The 23,370-nt window shown below is 38.1% G+C and overlaps 2 protein-coding genes across 8 annotated transcripts in view; both read right to left on the minus strand.

The window, feature by feature from the left end:
• Window positions 1–17,838, minus strand: part of LOC125334360 (BTB/POZ domain-containing protein KCTD5) — a 31,196-nt gene extending 13,358 nt beyond the window's left edge. The window contains exons 1-5 of one of the 3 annotated variants that reach the window (XM_048321156.1): window positions 17,556–17,838; window positions 10,153–10,261; window positions 9,851–9,942; window positions 8,922–9,017; window positions 5,743–5,859 (exon numbers count right to left, since the gene is read on the minus strand). In XM_048321156.1, coding sequence (XP_048177113.1) covers window positions 5,743–5,859; window positions 8,922–9,017; window positions 9,851–9,942; window positions 10,153–10,261; window positions 17,556–17,789 — 648 coding nt within the window. In that variant the 5' untranslated portion in view covers window positions 17,790–17,838. The remainder of the gene's footprint in view (window positions 1–5,742; window positions 5,860–8,921; window positions 9,018–9,850; window positions 9,943–10,152; window positions 10,262–17,555) is intronic. The other 2 variants (XM_048321157.1, XM_048321159.1) reach the window with 2 other exon arrangements.
• Window positions 17,839–18,032: 194 nt separating this feature from the next.
• The window catches only part of PDPK1 (3-phosphoinositide dependent protein kinase 1), a 31,636-nt gene continuing 26,298 nt past the window's right edge, over window positions 18,033–23,370 (minus strand). For all 5 annotated transcript variants that reach the window (XM_048321153.1, XM_048321151.1, XM_048321149.1 and 2 more), the window contains one exon: window positions 18,033–23,207. In XM_048321153.1, coding sequence (XP_048177110.1) covers window positions 23,100–23,207 — 108 coding nt within the window. In that variant the 3' untranslated portion in view covers window positions 18,033–23,099. The remainder of the gene's footprint in view (window positions 23,208–23,370) is intronic.

A 23,370-nucleotide genomic window follows, 5' to 3' on the forward strand; every position in this document is an offset into this window, starting at 1 on the left:
TAGTACAAACACTCCTCTCTTCAGACTGTAGGTTGTGCCTGAAGCATGATTCTCCACTCCAATGCAAATACATTTTGATGCTGACAAATACACTGACGATACACACTCTGATGACAAGATAAACACAGCTTTTTTTAAACAGTTACAGAATTAATGATTTACGGTTATAATTATCCTGTGAAAGAAAAGGCTGTGGAGGCAGGCCAGTGGAGAAGTAGCCTGTTCCCTATTTCTGTTATTTACTGGAAACTTTCCTATCCTCCAAAGTTAATTTTTAAAGTTTGCGTGTGGTATCTTAACGTGGCATGATTTAACATGTAAATGGCTGCATGCAGGAACCTCTTTAGCCTGAAGGGATACCCATCACTACTTACAGACTAACGGTATTTCTATTAAAACATTTTTTGAATGAACAAACACAATATTTGCATCTGATTAGAAAACACCAAGACACAGTATGGCGGGACATCAAGATTAACATCTGAAATTCATACATACTGCTACAAGGAAGCTAATTAAGGAAGCACTACAAGCAGAAGCAATGTATAATGAAATGTGACATATTTACAAGTTTCCAGAGTCTCTATATTGAATGATAAATGACAATTTACTGAGAAAGAAGAATATACTCAACATCAGTACTACTTCTGATGCAGCATGTTTATCAAATGGCAGAAATTGTCTTACCTTACACACAATACACTTACCTAATGCTAGAAGCTTTACATAGCCTGCCTTTCTAAGCCAGATTCAATTCAGATGTATCTGGTTCATTTATTTTAAAGCTTTATTTCAAAAGCACAAGATAATGTATGATCTACAAGATAATGTCAGATCTACTGACACAGATCGAAGTCCTAAAAATCAACCTGTTGCACAGATACACTGTATAAATTTGTCACTACCCAAACTATATTGAATCTACCTACCAAATCACCCCACACATACAGTAAGACTGCCCTATTCCTCAACCTCTACTATACCATTAATGTGCTCTAGAAATGGCAACATAGAAAAGGCCTAGCTTATTTTTTTAGGGCAACAGCACCTAAAACACTGTAGTTATCTCTGTAAAGACAAATAGGGTAGTACCATTAGTCTAGCAGAACACCAAAGAGAGTAAAGGATCTGTTAATGCATGAAAGATGAAATCCTGATCCAGAGTTTGTACTTAAGGGATAAAATAATTCTCCCAACAAAAACTGAAGTTAGACCAAGGTTAACAGCAGCTTCTATATAGCACTGTCAGAAGAAAGCAAAGCCTCACTGTACTTTCTAAGGAGAGCAGAGAGATGTTCAGATGTTCCTGCACTGCAGTAAGACAGCCAAGCAAGCACTTCCACAGACGGACAGAGCCAATGTCTACAAAGAGCAGCAGGCAGTGTGTCTGCATAATGAATCAACTTGATGCCAGGCCTAGGCAATGTGACAGTTTTTGGAGCCTGATGATATTACAGCATACAAGGCGCAGCCTTCCATGAGCAGTACTGGCCATCAAAATTCATCACACTCAATTTACGTACTTTAACTACACTGAGTGTGATCACCAGAAACCTTCCCTCCCTCCTCCTCTTCTAACATCACTTTAGTTCTGCAAAATATATACATAGTCAGTAATGAACACAGGCTGATCAAAAATTAATGTGTTAAAGACATTTTTTCAACCAAAACTGTGTAATGAAGTTACAAATACCCACGTTTTTTAGAAGCACCAATGCATGTAAAGGCACCATTTACCTTGAGATGTTAAGTCAGCTAATCTTTCACAATGAATACTCTGCAGTCTGCACCACAACGTATTTGTGTAATATAGAATCAGAAAACCCATGGAGCATCTAGTTTCTTAGTTGCACAAGATGGACTAAGAAAGTCTACTGAAAAGCTGGAAAATCAACCCAAATTCACTTCATATATTGAGATGATTTGTTGATTGCCTTCCCTATCAACAAAAATATCATGCACAAATTTTCAGAAAAAAATAGCAGCAAAGTTGGTTTTAAACCCAACAAAGTGGTGTAAAGTTTACACTATACATTATAGAGCAATTACAAACCATTTAGTACAAATACAGTAACTGCTTCAATTATAAAGGTAAAAGGTAGGACGTTAAACAGTATTTTTAACCCACTTAAAGGCTAGAAAACATTTAGAAAGTTTGCATATATATTTAAATAAAGCCATGCAAAATTCACCTTCTCTGAAGAGAAGTTTGAAGAATAAAATTCAAGCATACAACTTAATTAGTATACTCTTCTCACAAAATGGCAACAACTCGATATCAGGTAAGCTATGATAATTACTAGAAGGAAAAATACTTCTTTACTTATTGACACTCTAAAGAAATAAATGACCTCTCTGAAAGTAGATACCACGCAAGACCCAAACATCAGCCATATCATCAATCCTGTTTCAACCATGTTGACAGGTTGATAGCTACTAACAAATGCTCCATAATCCAACCACGTAAGTTAACCTTCTGCACGTAAGTCTTTTTACGAGACATGGCAGATTGAATACTTTTAGCCAGTTGGATAGGACTATCGATTTAGTGGACTGCAAAACATCTAATGACTTTTTGCCATACTGATCAGTTGATAAAGTCACTTCTGCAGAATTAGACCCAAGTTCCTCAAAACTCCAATTCACGATACTCTCATAAGCCGTTTCATATGTGTGCAGCTAAAAATGTATAATTTGCATGGTACCAACTGCATGCTAGAAATTTCATTGTAGCTTTCTGAAATGCATCAACAACAAGGTTGATGGCAGAAAAAGAAGCAATGGAAAATGACTGCAGATTAGAACTGAACTGTTCTCAGGAACTGAGATCAGAAATAAAGCAATGTTTTATCACTCCTACTCCAAAAGTCACTTCATTATTCCCAGTACTGGTGACAACACTTTAAGAAGGATGCTGATAAACTGGAAGACTCCCCCTGCCATGTCTGTCTGCCCCCACACTACCACCCTCATCCCACCCCCTAAAAGAAGCCACAACATATCAGAGTAATCTGAGGTACGAAAAACAGGCCAAAGGATTTCAGATTATCCAGGCTACTGTTTCTCAGACTTTCTGAAAGGACAAACTGTTTTTGCTTCATGTGGCTTAAATGACCAAGAACTTAAGGGAGGATAAAAAAAACATGTTGAAACTGTAAATTCCTTAGATTTGTATGCTTTTTTTTTTATATATATATATATATATATATATATATGTACGTATACATGCATATACCTACTTCTCTGCACTGGCTTATTCCTTCCATGACTTGTTTCATTACACTCCTTACTAAAGCGCTGTGATCCTGCTTAAGCATCCCTGTGAGCCCCAACAGTGTCAGAACTGAGCACAGGAAAATGGCAATGCTACTTATCACAGAAAATTCATTAGATAGGGATCCATAACCATTTGCAGGGAGTAAGGGTGATGGTACTAGTAGGCTGTCAGCCTACAGCTAAAAAAAGGCAGGAATGAAAAGCAGCATTACTTTTATTGCTATTAAATCAACAGAAATATAGTTATTGCTTGGTGTGCCAATAGAGGTCACAATTTTCCTGAAAAGAAATCCCAACAAGGAATTTCCTGTCTCACAATAAGGAACCTTATTTTTGAAGTGAACTAATCTCATGCCTAATTGATCTGAGACAGATCTCAAAACCAGACACATTTCAGTAACATGCCTATCCAGATTTGCTATATTGGTTTAATAATATTGATTCAAAATCTACATAGTACATTTACCAGACAAATCAGCAATAGTATTGCCATCTCAGATAACCACTCCAGCTTGCACAAACAGCAGCCCAGTCGTCTTCTTCCTCTTCTTGTTCTTCTTCTTCCTCTGCTTACCACTGGAGCTACTCATATTAATTAACTCTTCTACTTCACCACTAGTAATTTCCTTCCCTATTTTGTGATGGTCTGATTCTCAAAACCAAGTAAATTCTGTAACAATTATTCTCAAATTCTATTTTAAATATTCTTGTACTTTTCAATATTAGTGCTTCTATTTCAGATGTGGTGAACTTCTTGTACACTAGAAAGCTTGAAAAAACTGTCTTTTTTTAAAAATTATACTATCAGCTAATAGAATTAAAGAAAATCCTCCACTCAGTTTTTTTTACAGAATCAAGCTGTATGAATCTAAGAATGGACTCTATGCCTTTTAGACATATAATGTATTTGTTCTGCCTTCCCAAAGGATTTGCAAAAGGTTACGAAGATACACACACATCAGCTCTTAAAACTCAGCACTGATGACTGACACCAGGCCTCAAAGAATACTTATTTCAGGTCTCTTAATGCAATAGTCAGACTTCAAAGCTTCATTTTTCCAAATTATAATTTTTATTTTATTTTATACCTGCATCAATTTCTTCACTGCCTTCCCCACCTTCCATCTGATAATGCTGACTTTTACTTTGAGCCATGTAGGACATGAACACATGAATAACATCGTGTTGCCTGTACCCTAACCCATCCCTAACAAGCCACAATTCTTCCTCTGTTGCTGGAAGTCTGAAAACCACACATTTCACATTCCAAATGTTACCTATAGAACTGCAAGAAACAGACAGTGCTTGGTACATTGAAAGCAGATTCTGGAACAAAGCTGGGTAACAGGCGAGGTTTCAAATCTAGAATTGTATGATTAAGTGTCCATATATAGTCATAGGCAAAGCTTTGTGTTTATTAAGCCATTTCATTATCACATTATCTTCATAATGTTATACTCATCTTTCATTCTAAATAACCATACATGTTGCAAGAAAAAGAGCAAGTACTCCAGGCATTTTATTGATGAAAAAAAACGACAGAGCCCCAGGTTCCCAAATCAATTCACATACAACACATCAAAATGCAGCACAGATATGTAAAGAACTGGAAACTGCCTCCAGTGTTTTTGACAGCAAAAAATCCTTCCCAAACTCATGAATATTCGGAAGTAACACAGCAATCAAAAAAGCAGAACAAGAGGAGAAGGAAGGATGAAAAAAAAAAAAAAAGAGAGAGAGAATGAATGAAGCTAGGATTCTCCATTTGGATTTCAAGAAAATTTCCCAGGATGGAAAAAAAACCCCAAAACAACAAAACAATAAAGCCAAGGAAACACACATGATGTTTTTTCAACTTGACAGAAGATTTAAAACTGTTCATATTGTTGTCCCCTCACTCTTCTATATTTTACTTACAAAAAACTCCTGTTATTCATTATTCCAGTTTAAACATATCTCATCCACCTAAAAAATACAGTTAAGTTCTGAGTTACCAGAAATAAAAGGTTCAAACTCGCAACTTAATTTTGGTGGATGAAATAATCATTGTTCCAGTTTACCAGAAATGTCCCCTTCTGAATCCAGTGAACTCAAAGACGTAGTTTTAGAGCTCCCTCGGTTTGAATTGTACCTCTTACTTAACAAGTATGGATCAAAGGCTGTTAACTTTGGAGGAAAATTTAAGGAAAAGAAGTTATTTACTGAGGAGGTAAGAACTCTTCTTAAGAAAAACCTTTAATTAAATAACCAAGGGATTTTTGTTTGGTTGTTTTTCTATTATTTTTACAATGTGGACATTCATAATGTGTAATGAAATATCATGAATATAAATAAAAGCCAGTCACAAATACACACAAACTACTATGTGCCGTACATCCAGAAAAAAAGTGGGATGATTTGAAAGCAGCAGAAACGCAAGGAGGCCAAGCATATCAGTGTGAGGGCAAAAAGAATGGTGTGACACACCTCACTGCAGCATTTCTGGAAGCATCTCTCTTCCCCTTTCACTTCCCGTGACACTATCAGCAGAAACTCTGACTGCTGAGCCCGGCCACAGCTGTACTGGGAACCTATACTGACAAGCTGAAATAACCAATCAAAGCAAAACACAAAAAGAAACCTTTGTAAAGCTGAAGCACATACCATTATCCAAATTGTACAAGTAACAGATGAGCTCAAACGTTCAGGTAACATCTACCTGCCACTAGAACAAGTTGCTATCAAGCTACAACTTTCATTTCAACGTAAAATTTACTGAGGCAGTTGCAAAGCCCTTTCTAATTTAAAGGGAATAAGAGTTACTGATAAGAAGACAGAAAACGTCCCATGTAACTGTGTTGTAGCCAACTACTCTGAAAAACAAAGTTTGGTGCAATATGAAAGTGAGCATTATTTTCCTGTCGTACATAGACAAGTGGAGAAGGTAACATGGATATAAGACTGCAAGGTGTTATGTAAAGCAATATATAAAGTCAGCCTGGGTATTAAAGAACTCCATCTTGTTCCAAATACTGATAAAATACAGCTAAGGAAACATAAGAAGTCAACAAGAGGAAAAAAGGTTGAGTGGCCTAGATTAGTTTTAGAAGGAGTAATTTACAGAAGATCCAAGAAAATAACTGGAGTGTAAAAAATTGTCTTGTTCCCATAAAAATCACTACCAAGAACACTAGGCCAAATGTCTAATAATTTAAAGTTCAACCTCAGCTAAATTTCTCAACCTCTTATTACAAAACGTATTTTACCTTAATAACACATGGCAATTCCTAGCCCATCTAAATTAAAGCATAGCCTGTCAGTGCACTTGAGAGAGATCAGAACTTTAAATTAAGTGTGAAGAGTTAGACAACAATTGCCTATTCTGAGTAAACTGGAGATTATGACAGATGAAAAGGCCCATGAATAATAAACTGATATACAACCTGCTATTGTATGTGAATAATTTTGAAGACAGCAGTTAAATACCATCCTCCTCATACAGTGAACATATTTAAGACTGCATTATGGTGACAGGTTATGTTAACATTAACATTTACATGACCAACACTGCTGCTGTCTAAAGTCTTTGTATTTAGCCATTTTGTATAGCCCACAGTTTTTTATTCTGCTGTATTGCCAAAATACTGGTTTTTTCTGATTGCCTAAAGAGGTAACAATAGAAGCTAAAAATCCTCTACAAAATAACCCACTGAAATCACAGAAGTGGGGCAGCATAATTTTTGGTAATAGACTTTGGACTGGGACTAATGCAAAATTGCACTGTTCTAGCAGAGCTTTCACATGTTCTTTGGAAAAGGGCATCAGTACATCTGCGTAAGTGCAACAACAGTTCAGCACCTTCCACTCCTATTCAATAACGATATCCAATCATATTTAACAATAAAATTTTGAAATGCTAAGCGTAAAAAAATATTTCTTTCAAAACCAACCACCTAAACACATTATATGTGGCTCAGAGCACAAAGACTCTCAATATGTAAGAATATCACTCCTCTGAAAAAGCTGATGATTCCATCTTTTTTCACATACACAGCATGGTAGGTACTGCCTCAAAGACTGCTTCTTGAAAGAAAGCATGCTGCTGAGCAACATGGGCTTAGAAAAAAGTAACAGAAATGCTACAGTGTTTGAAGATATTAACAATAGAACTGTTTATGCACAATATTCTAATCCTGTTTCAAGTGAATGACATCTGCTACAAGCAGGTCTGCAGTACAAAGGAGGGAATGGCCTAGTGTGAGGTAATGAGATGCTAAATATTATGAGATCATACAGCTGTTGTGTTTATCTACTTCAAACTATGTGTCTAAAAGCGTACAACAGGGGAGAGGGAGGAAGTAGGGAGAAAGCTGGATGAAACAAGGATGTAACGTCCAAGAAAACCACTGGATTCTTCCAGTTCTAAAAGAGACTATAATAGGTCTTTCAGCAGTCGCACTGTCCAAGCAGTATTACTCCCAAATGCAATATCCCCAAAGGGTTTAGGATAGGTAAAAGACATGGTGTCATTTAATGTGCTAAAAAGTAAAGGAGCTCTATTTGGAATGAAAGATAGTTTCTCATGACAAAGAAGAATGTTGAAAAACCTTTTTCAATGTGCTGGCCAAAAAACAGTCATGTGCACTAAGCTAGAGTTTTTTTCAGGGACTTAAACAACATTTAGCTCCTGGCACAGAAAACAGACCTGGTAATATTTGAAGCGAAGTACTGAAGCATAAGAAGCTTTCTCTGTGCCGGTTTAGTCTATTTGCTCATGGCTGTCTCCATGTCACTAGCAGCTTCCCCATTTTATCAAATATAAACAAAATGTTCTCTTTTACCTTTGTGTCATGAACGTTTTTTAAATGTTGCTTTGTTGTGTTATTAGAGTGAGACTGAACAGGATAATGGGCTCGCGCTTCTTTCAATTTCTCCTATAGTAGGCATCAGACGCTGAAAAAGGTGTTAGCAAATGAACACTTGTGTTTCAGAGTCAACAGATGCATTGCTCCAATGCAGTTTAAATACTCTGCTGGATTAGGAATGTGAAGGGTGAATAAGCTGTACAGTTAATTTCTTACTTACAGAGATTATCAAAGATTATCAAAGATCTTGCGATTTTACAGTGTGTTCTTGAATGTACACACACAGCTATTTTTATGCACTGCAAAGAACAAAAACATTCACATAGCTCACAGCTATCAAGCTTCACATCCAGACAGTTAAAGTTCACCCTCCTTTGTGGACCAGTTTTTTTTGAAGAACCACTCTTTGGGCCTGGCAAACATTTATCTCCCAAGCTCATCTCTTTTACCCAGAGCTCTTCTTATCTAACCTACCATTCATATAAACTTGTATTGGTTAATTCTGGTTGATTCACCCTTCAACTGCTCATGTGTAGACACTGAAGAATTACATTTCAGACATGTTGCAGATGTTTTTATAGAAAGTCAGCAAAATTTACCTCCTGGAAAGCTACTTTTTTTTTTTTTTTTTCTATGATAAATGCAAACACAAACATCACATTTAACTTAGCTGTGTATGTTTATCCAAATTCTGAAAATGACTGAATTAAAAAAGATGCATGGAATTTAATTTATATTCCTCTTTCACAAAACTCATTTTTGAGAAGATGATGTAACTATACCCGATATGAACTTTTTTACCTGTTCAAATTTCCAGCCATCGGACATTGTGGAAACCATTTGAGTGAGTTCTTCTTCCTGACACTGCAGCACTCTGTACACATGTTTGACTGGCACCTTCAAGAAGAAATAGAAGATGCTCAATAGGGCATGGAATTCACTATGTTTGTGACTTGTCTGAAGTTGCCCTTACTCTCTAGAAATGGTAAGCAACACCACTTTGAACCCATCCAGAACAATGAATAATTAGGACCATTTTAGCTGAGACCTATAGTAAATGCTATCAGAGCAACCCTGTGATCCCACAACCTGGCTTCAAGAGAAATTTGGCAACATGAGTTTGTAATATCTCCATGAAGACTCAGTTACCAGGGAAGCCAGAATAGCAGAGTTAAAGAACAAATGGTATCATATTCACTTTCATAGAGAATATGAGCTGCTATGAGTAGAGACAACCTTCTCAATCACAGAGCATTACAAATAAAGAAAGTAACTTTGCTACAAAAACATATGACAGGAGCTAAACAGCATCTGTATGTATGCTGCATAAACATACTGTATAAACAGCAGTTATTACCATAGTTAAGCAAGCTCATCATATTCAGAGCATCTAAAAGTAAATGAGAAAGATATGTCCTACAAAAGCTGTTCTCTAAAATAACTATTTCCAGAAATGACACTATGACAAATTCTATCACCAGACATTTTTGAACAATTACTTAGAATGTTTCCCGTTTTTGAATGAGATCTGTGAACTTTGTAAGCCAACTGGCAGCAATTAAGAATATTAATCTTTGCATACTAGTGGTTCCAGATCATGCAGTGATGGAGGCAGCCATTCAGAATCTTAATGGGGAAATCAGCCATTTCATAAAAAAAAAACCAAATGGAACCCACTCACTACTTGTCATAGAACAAATATTCAAAAGCACATGAGAAAACAGCCTCACCTGTGAGATTTTGCTGTCTCTTTCTCTTATTTTGTCCTTTACCAGTTTTATTAGAGATGTGATATTGTAGAATTCAGCCTCTTCCAGTACACCTAGTATGAAAACATTTTTTGGGAAGACAGTATAACCAAAGATTCCAGGCCAAAATTACCAACCAGTTCATAAGACTATCCTCTCAAAAGCTACAGAAAATTATTTATTTTTCCCTATGATAATATAGTTCTAAATTAGTTTTGGTGACTCAAAAGAAGTGGAAACAATAAGCAAGTGGCAAGCAAACAGGATATTTAGAAATGTCTTACCTTCCTCAGCTAGGTCCTTGTTAATAACCAGTTTCCCATGTCTGAGATAGTTCAGCACTGGCCCAAAGTAGGTTGGGTCTCTGTCTATTAAATAGGCACCTGTTTCATCCTAGATTAGAAAAACAAACAAACACAAACCAAACAAACAACCCAAAACAAAGCAAGAGAACAACAAAGCCCAAAACAAACAAACCAAAAACCCCACAATGATCTGAACATCCAAGTGGGAACTGCAAGCTAATCTTCACCTCACAGTGAGCAGGTATGCAGATGTAGCCACATCCCTGAAGACAATAAAAGGAATTAAACAATGTAACTGTTACTGTATCAGACTGATCACTCAAATCATCCAATACACAACTTCTCTTACCTGATCAATCCCCCCAACCCCTTATCAATGATTAACATTGTCAGCATGAAAGATCAAAGCAGTAAGTGAGAACACTGAACATTAAGGTTAAAAATAGCACTTAAAATCAGGAAATTTTGTTTGGGAACCTGAAGAGTCAGAACAAAGGCTACATTCTAGTGAGCTTCAAATACCAGTTTTTCCTTTTTTTTTTTTTAATTAAAGGCAAACAAACCTAATTCTTTTTAACCTCAACACTTTGCTCTAAAAATATTTGGTTTTGTCTTAGTTCAGATGTCCAAATACTCACAGGGTACTGAGAACTGCTGTGTACCAAGCAAGGGCTATACATGCATCTTCAAAAAATGAAAGCACACTGAAGATGCAGTTCCTACCTACCTCATGGAGACAATGAAGGAATAGATGAATAGCTCAAACTAACTAAACCAACAGACTACAGCATTTTGTGAATTGCAAAACAGTTCAAGAAATTCACCTGCAGAGTTGATACTCGCGACAAAGAGATAAAGAAACAAAATTGGTACTTCCTGTGTTATTTAGAATCTATGTGTGAACCCCTGCAATCAAAACAGTACTGACATACTTCGTGCTGGCCAGATGTCTAAAGAAGATTCATAGAAAGATTTCTAACTGATCCACTGCTCCTTTCTACTACCAAGTGGATCACTGACCGTATTAATCCATTACTACATAAGGTTTTGGTGCAATGGATATCCTACAGATATATACTGGAGAGATGTGGCAGCACCCCAAATACTTTTTTACTTATTCTTATTTTTAATATTCTAGTAGTTTACAGGAGATACTCAAAAAATCATCATTACCAACAACCCTAGCTAAATTTGGATCATACTCCCTCAAAACCATAGGTACTAGTGACACTTGCTCTTCCATATGAAAGAAATTCTACTGATGCAATCCTCTGTATTTGAACATTAACGCTTATATGTAAAGGTTTGATTACTGAACTGTGATACCTGAAAACTCTCTTACTCAACAGTACCTAGAGTTCCTGAAATGTTTCACTGGAGGAAAAGATGGCGGATGTATTTTCAAGTACATAGATGCAGTTTCCGAATAACTGCACTTGTCTAACCAGGATTGGTAGAATGTAGAAAGACCACAGCCTGAACTACAAAAGCCATAAACCCTTTCTAAAATTACAATCAAATGCTTTACACACCAAAACACAGTGTCATTTTAGAAGAAGTGGTGTATAATTTTGTATAAAATTAACTGTTCAAGAAAACGCTAACATATTAAAAGATGCTGTCAGTTAACCTACACTCAGACCAGCCAATGCTTGATGAATTCTAATCACAATTTCTTCTGATCTAAGCTCATGGTCTCACAAAAGCAAGACTATGCATCAAAACCAGTAGACAGATGAAGTAGTGTAGTTTTAATATTTCATCTATAAATATATTTACATTACCTAGCAAAACACTTCAAGAATGAACAATCTACATATACAACCCAAAGAAATTAAAATAGCTGACAAATTATAAGGTGAAAAGTATTATTTAGTAAAAGAACAGAAACCAGCGAGGTTGCAAAGGATGATACAAAACAGATAAAAAGAAGCACTGTTTTAAAGAAAAAAACCAGTACGTGGTCATCATTTGAACTGCATTAAGAAACATAGGGCTTACAAAACTGGAAGTCTTCCCAGTTAAGAAAAACAGATCTCTAGAAATAATCTTCTTCATTAAGATGATTGTAATTTTTTACACTGCAGTGTTTTCTCACATCACCTTCTGAAGCAACACCAGTCATCAGCTCTACGCCACTACAGAGATAGAGAGGTGGGTCACAGAAGCAAAGTAATTGAAAGCTCTAAATGAAATCTTAAGTAACAATGGCTACTTCACTCCTTGCACAAAAGGCCTGAACTTTTTCTTTTTAAAGGGTTACATTATCTGAAATTGGTTTTTTCTGAGTTGATTTCTATATACTAAACAAGCTTCCAACAAAACCACAAAGGGAAGAAGCTATGTCAGGCCTTCTCTTTCAACTTCCACCTTATGAGAGGTCATACATGAAAAAAATACCACCTCAGTACTGTCATAGTTTACTCTATGAAGCCTTTCAGACAACAAGGTGTCTTGAAAAATAATAAAAAAGAAGGCACACGAAAGTCCTATAATTTTTGCTGTAATAGATTTTTTTTTTTTTTTACATTAGTAAATATCAACAGGTAAAGAACTCTGGCTAAATTTTAAGAGTGTGCAACCCAAATTCTGTCAACAGGATTCACTTTAGCATCTAAATTTCATGCAAAAGTTTCTTATCCAGATTACAGACATAGAAAATATGCATTCATTAACGTTAAGAGGAGGATACCTTACAGCTCAGATACGCTACACACTAGCACCAGGGAGTCAAGACCCAAAAGATGAACCAATCAGTAAGGAATATTGTAACCATATGCAAATAATGCACAAGCAAGTGAGGCAAAAAATTTACTTCCTCAGCATCTTCCTATACAAATTGCCTTATCACTCCTCCTTTTGATTGAGCTGCCTGAATATCCTTCAATGTATGCTAAGCATTTCATGTTGAAATCACTGAGAAAAGCCGATTACACTAGATCTTTAAGGATATTTACGTAAACATAAATCCAATACAAGCTGATGCAGAAGTACAGTCATCTGCTCTACCTAGTACTCTAAAAATACAGGTCCTAAGTCTTTCAGAATATTATCAGGATTGGTTTCATCCACACGTACATGAAAACACACTGTATTATCACATCTAATTAGCATTTTGACACTTTTAATATAAACAGTTTTAGTGTAAGATAAAATAATAAATTGCAAATGTGATCCAGTGTGATCTGGACAATTTAAAGAGGTAGCTAGTTTGCACAGACATAACTAGCTGTAGGCTTGCTAGCTTAAGTATTAATAGACTTTGATGCCCCAGCTATGCAATTTCCTCTGCTAACTAGTAAATTGTTTTTCTACAAGCTTTGAGCAAGTTTGAATCCTCACTGATACAAGTGTAGGTACTTTGAAGCCATTTCCCAAACTTTAAGTGAATACCATAAACGTCAGAAAAACCTACATTCTAATAAGGATTCCGAGTTCTCTCTCTTTTAGATATATTTTATACAAACAGGTGTTAATGTTTACCAGAACAGCAGCAGAAATTCAAGTTTCCTCTCTATTCAGTATAGTCACATTATCCCACACCTAGAGAAGTTTCATGCAAATGTTGACATTCTTCATAAGAAAACTCAAAACAAATGCACCAGTTGTCTTCAGGCATCGAACCCTAAACTGTTAGTTAATCATCTGACTGTCTCTATCTTTACCCAGGTTTATTTTTGCATTACATTCTTCTCTCAAGAGTTTTTTCTTCATTGTCTGTAAGTTCTAGGCCTTTTTCATACATGCTTATGAGGACACCATTTAGAAGACAGCATTGCCCACATACAGTGAAGACTGCATTTGTTTATTACCACTCTCCCACACTAACGTTTAGTTCAAGTTATAAACACCACGGAATTTTAGAGGAAAGGCAGTAACTTGCTCTTAAACTTTCAATCACCTGGTTCATCGTACCAATGAAAAGTCAATGTAGCTCACAATCACATTCCTCTGAAAAATACTGACCAAAGCAATTAAATTATCATGTATTCCAGTTGCAAATGTTTTCACTCAGTCTTTATAGAGATTGAGGCTCAAAAGGAATCATAATGAACATTTACCCTGATGTGAGTTTAAAACCCCCATAGAACTCAATTTATTTACAGTGAAATTTAACCTTTAGAAAGTTGTGGTAAAACCTAATCACTCCAATAAATAACTACTGTCACTGCTAACACTATGTACTTTCTGGCAAGGACATCTATAGTTTGACACTTTGCTAGCTGGATTTCACAATACCTTCGCTAGACTGAACAGGCTTCAGTATTAGATTTCTTGTCTCCATGTTTGTATATCTGGACTGAGAAGTGACTCCTTAAACTTCTTGGCAAAAAAAGTTTTTTCTTTATAACTTTTCACCAATTCAGATTTCACCTTGTGACTAGTCACTGACCTGCTGTGACCTGGAACTGTGGATACTAGAATCCAGTACAGGAGTCCAGTAGGCCTCAAAAAGTGGACCAAATACATACGCCTCCGTAATCCCATTTAACAATCTCCCCAGGAATTGCACTAAAACACTAGTCGAAATGTCCTAGATTTATTTCCAATTAATTATCTTCATTGTGATCGACACTGGATCTGGACACACTCAAAATTCACACCACCAAGCTCTTGGCTCAAGGCTGTATGCGCTAGCACGACTATTTTAAAAAATGACATCATTTACACATACTGAGCAAACAGAAGCTCTGATAAAGGCAGCAATATGCAGAGAAATACAGTCATATTTGGTACTAAATCTGGATTTACAAATAATTGTTTCCCCTATCCTCTGTGCCTTTTAAATATTGAACTACTGAATTTTTCACAAATTGTGTGGCCTAAAAACTTTGAGTGTCTGCAGACTAGCAGTACTCATCAAAACTACATCAGTAACACAAGCCACCCGACAAGTCAGAAATCTCACGGACAAATGAAGTGCATCTGTTATTTCTTAGAATAATGACTATGATTTAGATATTTCTTAATGCTGACAGTCAAGGTTGTGCTACCAAGAAGACTTTGATTTTGCTAAAACACTCAGTGCTTGCGTTCTTCCTTCTCTAACAGATTCCATGCCAACTTTAGAAAGGCATTAAAAATCAAGTATGAATACTACTGCCAAAACCTTATTAAGAAACTTTGATAATCTCCTTGCTTAGGGGAAAGTTAAAAGAATGCTAGAACCATTTGCAAAAGAAAAACTGGTATATAGCTAAAATAGGAAGATGCTGAAATAGGGAAATATATGTAAATCATTAACAGTAATGCAGTAAAAGCATTGAATTAGTTAAACAATGATGAAAAGGAGAGCAAGGCTCTGCTTGTCTGTTTTTATGTATTCACCTCTAAACCAAGATTTAAATACTATGGAAAACAAATCCTATTGCGAACAATAAGTATGACCACTACCGCTCACTCATTTGCTGAAATGATTCTCAAACAGTTTTAAATACAAAGTTGTGCGTGACATTGTGAAACATTAAATTCAGAGAATCAGTGTCACTATCTTATTCCATGAAACACTAGTTTGGCCACAGGGTGTGCCAAAGGTTAATCTTTCTTCCATTAGAAGTGGAAACATACCTGACAGCGAGAGACAGGCTGCCCCATCCCATTCAACATTAGTACCTGAAGGTAGTTTAAAGGCCAGCATGCTACCTTTCTTGAAGCCTGTCAGTTCTTTACAGTAGCAAGCATTAAGGAAATCACAGAATCACAGAATATCCTGAGTTGGAAGGGACCCACAAGGATCAAGTCCAACTCCTGGCCCTGCACAGCACAGCCCCAACAATCCCACCATGTGCCTGAGCTCTGTCAAGCTCATGGCCTGGGGCCATGACCATTCCCTGGGAAGCCTGATCCAGCGTTCAACCAACCTCTGTGTAAAGAACCTTTTCCTGATATCCAACATAAACCTCTCCTGACACAGCTCCCTGCCGCTCCCTTGGGTCCTGTCACTGGTCACACAGAGCAGAGATTCCTTCCCTCAGGAGGAAGATGCAGACAGCGATGAGCCTTCTCTCGGCCTCCACCAGCTGAAGAAGCCAAATTACCTCAGCAATTTGTCATATGGCTTCCCCTTCAGAATCTTTGTGTCCCTCCTTCAGATGCTCTCTAAGAGCCTTAGGTCCTTCTGATACTGTGGTGTCCAAAACTGCCCACAGGACTCAAGGGGAGGCCACACCCCAGAACAGAGCAGAGGAGGACAATCCCCTCCCTTGCCCAGCTGGCAATGCTGGGCCTGATGCACCCCAGGACACAACTGGCCCTCCCATCTGCCAGAGTATATAGCAGTGCTTCATCTTTTAATTAGAAAAACCTTAGAGGAATGCTTCCCTACTCTCTCCCAAACAAAGAGTTAACCTATCAGCAAGCCACCTACATTTTTGAATTTACTTTTATAGGTTAGTTTAAACTCTCCAAAAAAACCTCAACCAAAACCAAAGACAACAACAAAACAATTCCCACACCACCACACTTTAAGATTTTTTCCCTCTAACTCTCAGGAACATTAGGTTCTGTTCATTATCTTAAGTGTTCAAGTATCCTTCCTGGAAGTTATGCCAGAAAAAATGATGACTTTTACTAGTAACCTCACTGAAAAAAAAAATTTCAAAATTTATATATAATAAGCAACTCCTTATTTTGAACCTGTTGATTATACATTCAAGTGTTATAAGCTGTTCCTTTCTTATCCCTAACTATACTGTAGTGGAAAATGGTTTTTTGTCTGTGATACTCCAAAATCTCTTTCAGAGCCAGCACTATATAGAAATACTTTATATCCATTACTACATACCACACCAAAAATAAAATATTAATAATTTTTTTCCCTACTAAAAATGAGTCAGAGTGAATACCAAAATATTCATCCACCATCTATGCAGAATACGCAACATTTTTCTGCAAGAATTGCTGAAAAGACAGAATGCTACGTCTAAGGGAGAAATTATCAAAAGTACTTCGCTCTGGTTCTTGTAATTGAACAAGAGAATAATGACAGTGCAGAAATAACACAATGTCAGTGCACGCAGATATTCCATTAAAACGCCAGAACTAAACCCCGTCAGACAACATTAAAAAATTACACAAACGTACAAACACTACTATGCTCTCTGCTGTATTTATGAGCAGCTTTGTTATTCACGAACCCAACTGCTTCGCACGACATCACTCATTAAGCAACACTCTTCAGAAAGACTCCCTCCACAGCAGCAGAGTCGTTCCTGCCGCCCCTCACCGCGGCGCCGGGCCCCGCGTTTCCTTCACGCCGGCGGCCGCCTAGGCAGGCGTCACAGGGGGACCGGGCACCAGCCGCAGCGCACCCTCAGCGCGGCGAGCGGGGACAGGGGAGCGGGCCCGGAGCGCGGAGCGGGCGCGGCGGGGCCCGCGCTCACCTTGTCCGAGTCCAGGTCGGGGTCGGCCTGGCAGAGGCGGAAGAGGAAGGACTTAGGATCCCTGCAGAGCGTCTGTCGAGTGGTCAGGAAGCAGGTGCCCCCCACGTTCAGCCGGACCCACTTGCCGGGACCCGCGCCGGGCAGCGGTGCCGAGTTACACCTACGGCAGGGCCCGCCCGCACCGAGGCCGCCAGCCGGGGGCACGGGAAACTCACAGTGGTTCTCCGCCGCCATCCTCGCCACCGCCGGAAGGGGCCGCCCCGGCTGCCGGGCCCCAGGCGCACCGCCCACCGGAAGCGGCGGCTGAAACAGCGCCCTGCCTCCTTCTCGCCCGGCGCCCGAGCGGCTTCGGCCCGGGGTTCCGGGAGCAGCGCTCACGCCTGCGACAGGGCCGCCACCGGGCCGGAGGCCGCGGGCCCGTCTCGTGTGCCCCCTGCCCCTCTGCCCACGGCGGAAGGAAGAGGCGGAGGCCGCGCAGAACCCTACATGCCTTTATTACAGACTACCAAGCATAAGTGAAATCCGTCATCCAGTCACTAACTACACATCTACAGCACAGAGATCTGTCAGGAGGAGAATAAACAGTCATTAAATTATGAGATATGATTAAATCATCGACCAATAGAAAATTTATATAATAAAGCCAGAAAAAAGGTGTAAAATATAGTTTACAATAATTATTCACATTCAAGGCTGTACATCAATACATACAACACCATGGCCCCGAACATGAATTCAATCCAAATAATTCATATATTAGAATTTAAATAACACAGACTGAACTAGAGGCCAACAAGAGCCAGCAAATAACCTTATAAGAATAAAAATACAAAACTGTGTATCTTATATCATTGCATTATTTGCTTCTGTCTTCACAAGTTCTTGGAGGAGGGGAGATTGTTTTGTGGTTTGTTGAGGGGGGGGTCAGGGGTTTTGTTTGTTTGGGGTGGGTTTTTCCTTTTTTTTCTTTTTTCTTTACATCACAGTTAAGCTACAAACCAGGTAGAGCATATTACACATGTAACTGACTGCCACCAACCTGAAAACAGCATACAACTATCAAAACTGATTATTGTTCCTGGTTCCTATTTTTTTTTCTTTTGTCAGATACAGTAATTTTAAGTTCTGCTACCATTTTGAACATTCGCCACATCAAATCGGTTAGTACATGGCCATAGGAAGCTTTGTCAAACGGCAACCATCTACATTCATGGCCCGGCTGACAGACAAGACTTCTCTCTTGCCCAGGGACAGGACTCGAGGAAATGACATGAAGCTGAGTCACGGGAGGTTTAGGTTACGTGTCAGGAAAAGGTTTTTCACCCAGATGGCGGCTGAACGCTGGTACAGGCTCCCTAAGAAGTGGTCACACTAGCAAGCCTGCCTGAGTTCAAGAGGGTGTCTGGCACATGGTGGGATTGCTGGGGAGTCCTGTACAGGGCCAGGAGTTGGACTTGATGACCCTGATGGGTCCTTTCCAACTCAGTATATTCTATTTATTCTAAAACCAGGCTATTAGGTGCTTAAGAACCTCTCCAACTGTTTGTTGCATAACAGTAATCTCTTCTATGAAAGAGGAAACATTCTGAAATTATCAGTCATATATGAAAACGTGCCATTTTGGGTCACAGAACTTTGTCTGTAAGCTCACTTGATCAACTGATGGATAATCTGCATCATGAGGCTTTGCAGGAACATTTCCATTTGATTAATAAAATATTTCCATGAAGTATTACACAGGCATTCAGCAAAATTTCAGATATAAATATCACACCTATTTGTGCAATTTACTAGTAGAAAGAATGATCAGAATCCAGAGGCCACATGTTTAGGCAGCTATTAATTCACAAGTTCTCTCCTCAGCAAGGTGTTGAAATCAAATGTTTTGTCGACAAGCCAAATGAAGTCATTGTCTTGACTTTACTAAATCATTCAAAAGAAAATGTACATGTGGGAAATTCTCATAATTCTTCAAAGTTCCCAGCACAAAATATATCAAGCACATTAAATTAAGCATCTTGAACTATGAAAACTGATTAGAATCATCACATATTTGTTTCAATCCACAGTTCTTTCCAGACTTACGTAATAGCAGATAGTTCACAATTAGATCATGTCAGAAGGAGGAAAGGAGAGCACAGTACTGTCTGATAGTTTGATCTTCTCAGCATCTAAGTGCTTAGCAAATGGAATCATAATAGGCAATATCAGTTTGCTCACAACGCCTCAGCATCACACCTGAAGTAACTCTTCCTTAATACAAAACCTTTACAAAACTCGACTTTAAGGTGAACGGTAACAAACTAATTTCTCAGTTTATCAAAGTAGTCTTGAACTTCTTGTGACTGGGCAGTAGTACTTCATCCTTTCTTAAGCTCCACACACAGAAAAAGATGGAATAAATACCTTTCTGAAGTTCAAATACCAAGCAAAGCAAAATGACAACACTATTGACCAGATTCTTCATAAATTATTGGCAATTGTTCAAATTGCAAGAGATGGAATGCACCAACAGATTGGGTTTTCAGTAGGCCTGCAGTGAGGAGGAATCTTAAGAAGAGTCTTCAAGTACCTAACAATTTTTTTTATGCTTTGAAAACCTTGGATTAAAAGCAGAAAAATCACCTGGGCTTACGTGCAGCTCTGAAGAACCTCCCTTGCCCATTGCATTCCATGAACTCCCATGAACCACAGGAGTGATCTTCAGGCCAAAGATATGAATCTACCCCACATCAGGTATAAGCATTTAAAATGGGTACCAGCCCTTCAAAGTATGCAGCACCTGTCAACACACATTTAAGTGGACAAACTGGTAAAACATACCTGAATCCACAATTGCTTTGTGACATCTCACTCTCTACTCCTGCCACCTTTCAAACTCACAGATTCCACCTATAGCCCAAGAAACAGAAATACCTCTCCCAGGAAAGTTCTAGTTCCTTCCTAAAAAGGCAGTAGCTAAGTAAGACTGGATTAGGAATACTGAAGTTCTAAGCGGAGTGACGCCTGTAAGAGATGCTCATAGTTTTCTAATAACAGCATGGTCAGTTAAAAAAAAAGGACTTCTAGAATGCAGACATCAGCCTTCCAGATACCTTCTTGCCAGCTTACTGCTACCAAGATCTGGCTGGCTGAAAGCTTTTGGTGGGCAGGATGGAAGTCTACTGAGGGAAGATTTTCAAGGTGTGAAAAAACATAGCAATTAACTTGTTATGGTAAAATGACAAAATCTAAACATTACAGAAAACATGTTTAAGCACACCGAGAATTATACCTAGTTAACAAGCCAATGGAGGTCATTTTGCCAGACTTTTTATGTAAGGCCAAGTTTTGTCACGTGGAACAGCAGTGGCACCGTGAACCTCCATCACTGCCAAACTCCCCTGTATAAAGCTGGGGATCTGTCTGGATCTCTATAGCAGAGACTAAATCCAAAAGGGGTATGGGCTTGCCTCCAGTGGACACAACACATGGCTGGAATTTGACAGCTGGAGAACAAATGGACAGCACTGCAACAGCCTTAAAATACATGTCATCTTGGTTAGAATGGCACATATAGCTTACTACGGACTCAGACCAAAGATGCCCTGTGCTATTCAAATTTGAGTGACAAGGAGTGTACTTCGTATGTGATGGAATTTCTCATGATGCAAAGGGAACACTTTTCTGTCTTCCTCATCTCAGCCATTTACAGGACACCTCCTCTCCCTTAACACCAGACACAGTAAACCAGGGATTTGCTTCTCTCAGGTTTCCATACGTGGTGGGATATAGAAGACTACAAGAACGCAGTTGGCTCCAAAAGCAAAGGCAACTGCACTGCCTCTTTTAAAGACTGGAAAAGCTGAACTGCCATCAAGTTCAACCATATAACACAGTTTTTAAGAGATCAATAATAAATCTCCTTCACCCTATACAAGAAAATATTCGACATTCATGTATTTTCTGAGAAATTTGATAAGCCATTGTTTTTAAAAGACTGCTTCTAGAAACAGTAGCCTAGGAGTTTTTTCAACATTATAGAGAAACCTTTCTTTGGTGGAAGGAAAAGCACATCATAGTATGACAACTCAAAATGCCAAGTAATGGTATGTGTAGTGAGTGAATAAATAGGTGTGATGTTTATACTGCTTTTAAAACAAGAAAGGAATGCCTTTGTCCAGACCTAGGTCATTCCTCTATGCAAGGTCTAGGAACACAGGCATGCCACACAGGAAGTTGTGTCTTTGTAACACTACAAGAAATGTTTGACCACAAAAAATAGCCATAATTTGAAGAGGGTAAAGGAGATTGATATGAAAAATATTTTCATTTTATAGATATGCTTTAAGTACCATATATTTTCCCCTTTGTATCAATATTTGCCTTTTTCTAACCAGATTACTTTATTATCTATATTTCAATTGCTTACATTTTTTTCCAGAGTTCCTGAATGTTTGGCCAAGGATCAAAAACAGAATTGACATCTCATTATAAAATGAGACAAAAAAAAAAAAAAAGTCAAGTAATCAATTGTACAAAGTTTTCACACTTCCTTCTCTACTCAGATAAATAGGTTGGCCCCACTAAAATGCACAACACATACACACCCTGGAAAAAAAGCTTCTAGACCTCATCTGCTGAAAAGGTGAAAAACTAGTTACTATTTCAATAGTAGCCTTTTCTTCCCCATACTAACTAGTTTCTCTTTTAGTTAGCATTAAAAGCATGCTGGTAAGTTTACCATCCCTTGATTAAACACACATATGACTTATATTAAAATTTAAACTTAATGTTTAAAATGCTTCAGAAGCCAACATCTCAATTTTAGAAATTTCAGTGCTATGTTCAGCATTTTACTCTTCCAAAACTTTTATCATTGGAGCCTGTCTGTCAGACAAATACATCTGATTCACTCACATAATTACTAAAGTACCACACAAATCCTGCAACCAGAGCTATATTAGGAATTACACAAGGGTGCAACTGACCTGGCTACAAATGCCATATACCAATAAGCTGGGGGACGAAAGGAAGAGAAAACAAAGAGGTGGTACGTAGGAGAGGCATATAAAAGCTCCCTGATGAAACACAGTTTAATGATAATCTGAGAGTCACAGAAAACTCCAGCCCCATAAAATGCAAGGCTGGTACATGATTCGGCATGTGTGCGTGTGGATTGGTTTTAACTCATCTTAAGTGAAGCTGGTAATGCAAGGTCTATCCACTAGTCTGCAGCAGAAACCGAACTGAAGTGCACAAAAGCAAGATTTTCACTGCAATGATATGCATGTGGAAGCCTCAACAGAAGCACAAAGAGCGAGCAAAGCAACCCTGAATTCCATTAGGTTTTTGCTTTTCTTCCTTTTTTTTTTTCCTTCTTAAAAAAAAAATTAAAACAAAAAAAAAAAAAAAAAAAACCAAACAGACAAACACAAAACAAAAACATTTCAGACGTATGCTTCCCCTTGAGATGGTAATAGGTGGGTTGAAAAGACTCCTCTGATCGGCTGCACATGGAGTTCTAGCAGCAAGAAGGGAAACGGAAATTTTGGATGAGCTTTACTATTTTGCAGCATTCTGGTGGTATCTGTGCCGCCAAACTTCATGTATCTTTTTGCACCATTTATGAGCATTCCCACTTGGGTCCATCAGGTAATATGTCCTGTTTGGCTAAAAGTGAACAACATTTCAATGATTACTCCAAACATAGTTAAACCAAAAAGCAGTAGTAATTCTGCACCTACCAATAAAATAATTATTCATAATTAGTTCATTAACTTTCTGAAAGTTAAACTCAATTACAGCTATGTAACATTATATATTACTGATTAAC

The sequence above is a fragment of the Corvus hawaiiensis genome, chromosome 16, assembly GCF_020740725.1.
Source record: "Corvus hawaiiensis isolate bCorHaw1 chromosome 16, bCorHaw1.pri.cur, whole genome shotgun sequence".
Classification (NCBI taxonomy): domain Eukaryota; kingdom Metazoa; phylum Chordata; class Aves; order Passeriformes; family Corvidae; genus Corvus; species Corvus hawaiiensis.